This window comes from Echinops telfairi, unplaced genomic scaffold (genome assembly GCF_000313985.2).
Source record: "Echinops telfairi isolate 266 unplaced genomic scaffold, ASM31398v2 ScPeMD7_1;HRSCAF=3_0, whole genome shotgun sequence".
Classification (NCBI taxonomy): Eukaryota; Metazoa; Chordata; class Mammalia; order Afrosoricida; family Tenrecidae; genus Echinops; species Echinops telfairi.
Window position 1 is genome coordinate 34,813,196 of NW_022103896.1, and position 8,915 is coordinate 34,822,110.

The 8,915-nt window shown below is 46.6% G+C and overlaps 1 protein-coding gene across 1 annotated transcript in view; it reads left to right on the top strand.

The window, feature by feature from the left end:
* Nucleotides 1-8,915, top strand: part of DPYS (dihydropyrimidinase) — a 103,073-nt gene that overhangs the window by 79,396 nt on the left and 14,762 nt on the right. Inside the window, exon 8 of the mRNA XM_013006682.2 lies at nt 6,817-7,024. Within this exon, the coding sequence (XP_012862136.1) occupies nt 6,817-7,024 (208 nt within the window). The remainder of the gene's footprint in view (nt 1-6,816; nt 7,025-8,915) is intronic.

The following is an 8,915-nucleotide window of genomic DNA, read 5'->3' on the forward strand; positions in this document are numbered from 1 at the left end:
AAGATCTACTACATTGGGTTGTTGAGAAGATTTCCATGGTCAAATCCAGGCCCAACGCCACCAGGCCATCAACTTGATTCTGTCTCATGGTGACCTGTTTAGCCTTTTAGTCAATGTTTGGCCAGCAAGTTTATGAGCCTGGCATCCTATAATAGAGAACATGGACAATCTTTGGATGTGCTGCTAATCACCTGCAAGTGATTCCATTCACCTATGGAGGGTCTCATGACGATCTGGTAAGCATTCATCCGTGCTGTAGACAAACTGATTGAACTGGAGCAGGCGTACCGAAATACCTCCACCGTCATTTCCCAGGGTCAGGAAGACGCATCGCTCTGGGAAGCCTCCTCTCCAGAGTGTTCTCCCTGAGTACACACGGCCCTGCTGCAGGCCCCAGCACCCTGTGCTCCAGTGGCTTCTCTCATCTGTAAGCGCCCATGCCCGTTTGAGAGCTGTTTGTGCAGGGACAGAATGTTTGTCTGCAGCTGTGATGTGAGTGATATCAAAGTTATTGACGAAGTGGGAAAAGAGCTTAATGCTATCTGCAGGGCTTCTCTGTCTCTGTCTGTTCCAGCCTGGAGATGTGTATAATTGGGACGCAGCAAGACAACCTTGACACCCTTCTGCAGAGAGACGAGCGTGTTTGATGATATGGGCTCAAAGTGAACTTGACAAAGAGCAATATTCCCCTGGGGCCAGCGCGGCCATGGAGAACACCCCTCCTCTGAATCTGCTAATGAAAAGTCAATGGCCCAGGACCTCCAGCCTGACTCACTGGGTGGGAAGGCTTTAATCTGCCCCATTACTTTCTGTCATCACCCTAGCCATCCAATTAGCAATGAGAGAGGAGGCATTTCTCATAAATAGTACTTTGCTGAGCTGATTTGCATATTGTTAAATTGTGTGTGTGTGGTGGGGTTCATAATAGATCTTGAGATTCTTTTTCAGTTTTTCAGTTTGGCTTACTGCCCCCCTTGGGTTTGTTCTCGACTCGTGTTGGTTTAAAAATACCTACCAGGTGATTTCTGAGTCACAGACCGTTTGAACTCGGCCTCAGAGACACTCAGGAGCTTGTGCAGGAAGGGATTGACTGTCGAATGGACACGCTCTTCGTCAGTTGGGGTTTGGGGCTGCAACAAAGCACAGTCAGCAACTTGAGCAGAATCACTCTTGTGGGAAGGCCGGGTGGGCTCGCTGCTGGAGGGCATGGTTGGCACTTCAGGCTTTGGAAAGGCAGGGACTGGAGCACCCCTGGGAAACCTGTATCAGGAACTGGTCTGCCGTCAAGCAACCCTCTCTTTCCTTGTCCTTTTGATTTTTCAACAAAAGATTCAAATTCTCAGGAAAGAGAATACAATTGTTAACCTCCTGGGTGGGGTAGAGTAGGACACCAGGCAATTTCCAGCAAGCGAGAGCTGGATCGTCAAGAAAAAATAGCACCTTGCCCAACTTAGCAGAACTTGAAAGAGAGTGAGGGGGGAAAAAACACAGTGAAGATTTTTCCACAAAGTTCTGAGATGGATGGTGTGCTCTTCTGAGACCCTGTATGCAGAGTGACAATGACTGGGATCAAGAGATGCTGCTTAATGCTCCCCTCTTCCCATGGCCTGTCACAAGGACAAGGTGTGGAGAAGTCTGGGCTCAGGCAGTATACTCAAGAAAACTTGCAAATTTAGGCTTTTGAAATGACTGCAAACAAAGGCTTTTCTAATAGCCCAGAAATATACTGCCAACGTTGAAAGAAAAATGGTGTATGAAGTGGAGTTCTCCGCCCCAACCACTCTAGGTAAGACGTCCACTCTAGGTAGTTAACCAAAGACACGAAATGTGAAAGGATATTGGGTAACTAAGGCCCTCTCCAGCAGGCCCAGAGGAGCAGGTTGAGAGGCCATGCAGCCAGGACCCACCCCGCAGTTCCAGTTGAGAGCCTGGTGCTGTGTCTGGACACCACTGCTCGGCCTCAGCACAGGTGGCCCCGGAAGGATGGTCATGTCTCCACCCTTTCAAAATACATTGCTTGCTTCTGCCCCCACTGTCTTGCCTGTGGAGTCTAGTCCTGAGGCACCAATTTGGAAGTGCCCAGGGCACAGACAAAGGCTGGGAAAGCAAATCTTATCTGCCAAAAGGACAATGTCTCAGAGGCGGGTATGTCAATGAAATAAAAATGCCCATTTTTCAGTACTAATTGCATCAGTTTGAACTTGCGTTTTATTAGCAGATGACATCACACATGCTACACTACGAATTACTAGATTTTTAAAAACCTGTCATTATTTTCTAAGGTGTGCAGTGGGATTGCCTTGCATTTTTATGTTTGAAAGTGTTGGTAAGCAAACCACAATCTTTGGCAGCTTATGACAGGATGACAACTATATCAAGATTCTCAAACAATTAAATGGTTCCAGATTCTCAGAGTTTGATTCATAGACGGGTTATGTGAACTTTGGACAAAAACCCACATAGCTCTAGTTCTAGTTCAGCTTTATTATCTTCAAGTAAGACAATAAGGCTGCCTTGGTGGAGCAGCGGATTAACCAAGGAGCTGCTGATCAAAAAAGGTCAGCAGGTGGAGCTACTCGGTGGGAGAAAGATGAGACCTCTGCTTTTGTAAAGATTTACCCTACAGATTCTATAGTCTCCCATTTTACCCTACGGATTCTACAGTCTCCCATCGAATCACTGAGTCAGAGTCAACTCAAAGGCAGCGGGTTTGGTTTGCGTCTCTTTACTGGGTTTTACTGGTATCCTTGTAAGTACGATAGATAGTAAAGTTTGTAGTGTAACTTGATAGGATGCACTGAAGAATACTAATTATAAGAATTTCGCTTACCTATTTTGGTTGGTGGGTGGTTTATACTAATTAACTTGTGTAGCTTGCCAGAAATGTTAAGGGCCACACATAACCTTACAAGTGAGCGTCTAGCTCCCGGATCATTGGGTGTCTCTCTGCACAACACAGTCCGGCCTTGGAGGACAGTGGAGTCAGGAACGAAACCCAGTCTGGCAGTAAGAGGAAGACAGTTGTGTGGTTCCTTCATTTGCTTATTTCATAAACATTTGGTAAGCACCTACTGTGTGCTCAGATCAAGTAACAGGGTCTCCTTCATGTGGGCACCAGGTAGGGAAGAGGGCTGTGTTACAGCATCACCGCCGTCTGCTGAAACACTGTTGAACAAGAGAGGAAAGATGTTCTGTTTTGCCCAGAGTCATCCAGGTCGGTTCCAGGGAGGCGGACTGGAGTGGAGGGAGAAGCAGAAGTGAGGAGGGCATTCTGGGTAAAGAGAGCTGCATGTGCAAGGATTTGGGCACGTGAAGTTCCTGAAGGAGAAAGTTGGGTGAGGAATGACACCCTGTCAGACACCTTCAAAAGTGAGACTGGAAGCACCTGTTTTTTGCTGTTGATGATAATGCCTAGCATTTACATATTGTGTTAATTTGACCTCATTTACATAATGCTTCATTATAAAGAATCACTGCGATGTCGCCTACTTGTCCTCAGTCTGCTGCTAACCCTGTGGCTCCAAAAGTCAAGGTAACGACCTTGACGTTGGCGTGAGGCAGAAAAATATCAAGCGATGTGTTGCCCGGTCTCCGTTTTAAAGCCACCATGTACATCACAGAAGTGGTATAAAAAGAACTCTGAAGATAATTCTACGTGTTTATTTCTTGCTCGCTACAAAGGTTTATTTTCCATAGTTCTTTTGGTCTTTGTCCACATACATATTACATGTTTTGGTAGACATAATATAGACACTTTTTCCATTCACGATTACATCTATTTTTTTTTTTTTGCTTCCCCAGAATATTTTTAATTCTAGCTTTTCATAGATGCCCAATACCTCAATGAGTAGTCTGGAAAATTGTCTTGCTTCATGGGCTCAATAGTTTGGGCAATATCATCCTGACAGTCTTCGGGTATAGAACTTAGTTCTCCTGTCAGGCTTTTTTATAATAGAGTTTCATGATTTAGAGTTTTCCTATGTCTCCCTCCTAATCTACTCTTCAATAAGTACTTAAATGTGGATTTTTAGGGATTTTACTTCCTTTATGTAGCAGCCTTACTAATGCACCGTTCCAGACATAACAAATCCGAGAGCTAAATTGTAATGGCATTAGTGAACCTGTAAAGACGTGTAGAAAAGCAGCAGCCCAGACTCTGGAAATATTATGGTCGAGACACCGTGATGGCCAGAAAACGTTGCTGTAACCGAAAAGGCTAAGCCCCCTCTGCAGTGTTTCCTAGGTTTATATTCTGTGAATTTGATTCTTTCATTAAAACCCCCTGCCATTGGGTCAATCCCAAATCATACAGCCCTCGAAGGCCAAGTAGACCGTTCTGTAGGATTTCTGAAACGGGATTATTTTGGAGAATTATTATGGAGGTAGGCAGCCTCATCTTTCTCTGGCAAGGCAGCTCGTGAGTTTGAACGGCTGACTTTTTGGTTCCCAGCTCAGTTCTTAGACGCATGAGCCTCCGGTGTGCCTCACCCACTCCTAAGCCAGTCAATATTTAGTCTCCTTTCAAAATGTCTCTCTCTTCGTTTCCCTCGTGTAGTAACATTACCATTTGATCAATACCCTTTCCACTTCCATGTTTAAAATTATTGTTGCTGTCTTTGTACCTGCCTCCCATCCATTAGTGATTTTTTAAAACCTTTCTTTTTCATAGGAGTTCGTTCCTATGACTTTTTTGTTGCCGCATACCCTCACCATGTGACCCAGAAATTCCACCTCTGGGCGTTCTCAGAAGTATGTGCACAGATGCTGGCACAGCTTTATTCAGAACCACTAAAACTGGAAATCGCTCCAGTGCCCTTCAGTAGGCAGGTGGAAAAACACAGTGGGAGGGGGGCTTAATATCATGGGATACGACTCAGCGATGAAAAGGAATGAACTATTGAAACACAGCAACACCAATGAATCCAAAAGGCAATAAACTGGTCTCCACATCCGATGGGCTGTATGGTTGCCTTTATATGACATTCTGGAGAAGGCAAAACCAGAGTGGTGGAGAACAGAGCGGTGGTTGCTGGGAGTGACACGTGAGGGGGGGTATGACTACAGAGAAAGAATATGGGAGGGTTGTAGGGGGTGATAGGACTGGTCTGTGTCTCATTTGAGCATGGTAACAAGATTCTACACTTCTGCCAAAATTCATAAAACTGCATATAGGGAAAGAGGCATTTTTATTGTATGTTGATTTAAAAAGTTAGAGGGAAAAATAAACCAGTGTCATCAAACTAGTTTTATGTCTTTTGACAATTTATTTAACTTCTTTAAATCTCAGTTTATCTGCCTGTAAATTATGGCACATGCTCTCTACCTTGAAAAGGTGGCATAAAGATGAAATAGGATGTCAGAAAGCATCTACTTGACATAGAGGAGGCTTCTTGTTCTTTTCCCCTGGAATGGTTTTTCACCGGGGGCAGTTTCTGTTTTCATTATTACCTGTGCTTTTAAAAAAGAAAAGTTCTTTGTCTAAATTTTGGATCACAAACTGAAGCCACTGAAGGTTTCAAGCAAGAAAAGTGGCATGAGCTGGCTTTCATTTTGAAAAGATCGTGTAGGTAACTTAGAGGCCAAGAGCTGGGAGAAGGATAAGAACAGAAATACGGAAAGAGACCAGCAGTGAGCAGGTAAGAGATCATGCAGTGTGGACATGGAGCGGGGCCTTGGAGAGAAGAGGAGGAGGCAGGTTTGGGGTTCGTTTCGAAGCTGAACGAACTAGGTCTGCTGGTGGTTGGAGAGGCTAGGAAGAGGAAAAACAATTTGAGTCGACTCCTGGGGTTTGGACTTGCACAACTTAGGTCGATGGTGAGGTCATTTCCTGAGATGAGAACTCCGAAAGAGCAAACTCAAAACACTCGAGAATTCAGGGCGAGCGTCGGAAGTGCAGGAGGCAGGTGGCCGTTCAGTGGCAGGGTCTCGAGCCAAGGGCCAAGAATGGCCGCTCTTTCTCGGACTGCAGCGCCTTCAGGACGGCAGGTGGCCGGAGGAGTCTCCCAGCAGCAGCCCCCCAGGCTAGGGTCAGAGGGTCCCTCCGCAGCATTTCTTGTGACGCAGTCTCGAAAGGTTTCGTGGCGTATGTCTCTCTAACCCATTTCTGAGCCAGATGATGGAAACTTCCCCCAGATTATGCTCCTCTGACTCAGGGCTGCCATTTTTCTGTTCCCTTTTCGAGTAGTAAGATGGAGGGGCAGGCGACCCCCCACATGTTCAGATACCTGCTCATCTAGCTGAAAGGCACCACACATTGTGTAAGATTGAAAAGCGCTGTGAGCCACAGAGAGATGTTGACTATGCAAAAGCAGGGCATTGAACATGCTCACAGACTACTCTCGTGTATTTATTTTTAGTATCCTTTGATTTTCCTTAGCAAAACTGACAACGAAGGGGAAAAAGTCAAGATATATTTCTCTCGGTGACACCCCATGTAGGGTGGTGATTTCTTCTGCAAGGAAGGGAAGGGAATGGGGCGTGGGGAGGAGCGTCGAGGAAGCCGCCGCTGACTCAGCCAAAAGACAAGATGCTGTTGAGTTGAGTGTTGATTCCATAGAAATCAAGTCATTTAAAAAGCTAAGCCCGAGAGAGAATGCGCGTCTCCCATCCCCATGAACCATCCTAAAGAGCTAGCGATGGGTTCTTTGTCTCAGCAGTGTTTATGCCCAGTCCTCTTCTTCAAGTCACTTGTCCGAGGGGCCAAGCGATGGTTTAACACTTGCTCCACGTTCTTCTAAGTCGTCCTTCTTCCAGCAGGTGGCCCTCGTGCAATGAACTGGTGGTGATCCGGAGCATTTTTGTTTTTTACCAACACAGGACTATTTCTGCACAAACCCATCACCAGGCTGTGAATTTCAACATCTTTGAGGGCATGGTTTGTCACGGGGTGCCTCTTGTGACCATCTCCAGAGGCAAAGTGGTGTATGAAGCTGGAGTTTTCAATGTCGTGGCAGGAGAGGGGAAGTTCATTCCTCGAAAACCATTCGCTGACTATATTTACAAACGAATCAAGCAGAGAGACCAGGTGAGTGTGTGCACGGCGCTCTCACCCATGCGGAGCTCCTGGATGCCTGGCTTGTTGGTGTCATTGTGGCTGTGGTGTGACACTAACACATTCCTGGTACATAAGGATTGGTACCGTTTCCCTGAAAGTAAGACATCCTTCGAAAATAAGACCTACTTACAGTTTTGCCTCTCGCTGAAATATAAGGCTTCCCTCCGAAAACAAGACCTCCCCCAAAATAACCCCCCCCCCCAAGCTACTGTAACTCTGGACTCTGGACCATAGCAGTGTGTGCTGCCGCGCAGCTCACTGTTGGCCGCAGCACAGCTGGAGCAGACAGGAAGTGTGAGGTCTCTTTTAATAAAACAATAAATAATAAATATGTACTGTATTCTTCTTCATGGAAAAATAAGACATCCCCTGAAAATAAGACCTAGCGCATCTTTGGGAGCAAAAATTAATATAAGACACTGTCTTATTTTTGGGGAAACGGTCATAGAGATTACAGACAAGCACCCATTTTCAAAGAAAGAATTACTGGATAGATGCATTTTTCCTTTGCAGATCAATGTCCACCTAAGAGTTTGTGGACCAACGTAGGTTGTCCTAGGCATTGTTGACATTTTGGCAGAAGCCTGGATCCTCCAAGAAGTAGGCCTCCAGATGGGTGGATAAAGGTGCAAGGACTTTATTGTAGGAAACCCCCGGGAGAGAACTAGGGAGGGAGTTAGGAAGGCTGAGGGAGCCCTCAGACAGCAGCGCCGGCCAGGAGGTAAGAGGGAAAGAGGGTGAAAAGGTTGGATGCAAGTGGCTTGGACAGTTTTCTTTGAGTTCTCCAGTCAAATCTCCTTTCTCTCTTAGAACTCCCCGAGTGGTGCAGATGGTTAATCCACTTGGTTGCTGACTGAAAGGTTGGGGGTTCAAGTCACCTAGAGGCATCTTAGAAGAAAGATGCCTGGCGATCTGCTTCCAAAACACGCAGCCGTTGCTAATCACACGCAGTTTAGTTCTTCCCGGTGCACCGGGGGGCCCTACCATTAGGCAGAGTGACAGCTGGTGCTGATGAGGGTAGACGTATCCATGCTGGTCCAGTCCTGGCCTGGGAGCAGCAGCAGGTGTGACACACACAGGGCAGCGGGTTCAGAGCAAGGCCTCCACAGCAGTGGTGGCTTCCGGAGGTCGGGTGGCTATCATGATCACTCCACCCTCTCCCCTTATTTCCTCACACTGTAATTATGGGCACGTGTTTCCATCCTCCCTGGGCTGCTTCCTGGACTGCGTTTCTTCTGCAACACATTGTTGGGTGACTGTAATGAGATTTTAAAATGTAAGATACACAAGTAAGTTAGGAAAGGTCAAGTCTCTTTGTAGTTCCCTTTTGGATGACCAAATCTTTGGTAAGGCCTCTCTGTCTTTATTTGTAGCAACTTATAAAAGATACTGGTTCTTAATATAGTTGGCCTCTCACAGACACTGCACCGCGCGCACGCCGTGCTTGGCACAATGTCAGGTTCATTGTGCACTCTAAAATAGCAACATCTTTTACACGACACTAGCTAGATTTCTGGAATTTGAGGTGGGGGTAGGATCACGAGGAGTCAGAATTAACTGGAAAGCAGTTGATTTTGATGGGGTTTCTCTGAGTGAGGCTTGACTCTGTGGCACACGACAACAAAAATAACAACAGGGAGTTGCCACCCTCCCCCCCCTGGCCCTCCATCTCAGGTGGCAAGAAGATGGCAGTGCGGCATTACAGAGACCCGACAGAGGCACGTCGGCCTGACGCCCAGCAGGCTTCACCCTGTGTGTGACTGGCCGCAGCCTGGAGCCGGTGGAGCATTTTCCCTCTCGGATTAGTTGTAAGGCTCTTCTCTCTCCTTTTCAGTTTCAAGCATCAGCCTCCCCGCCTGCC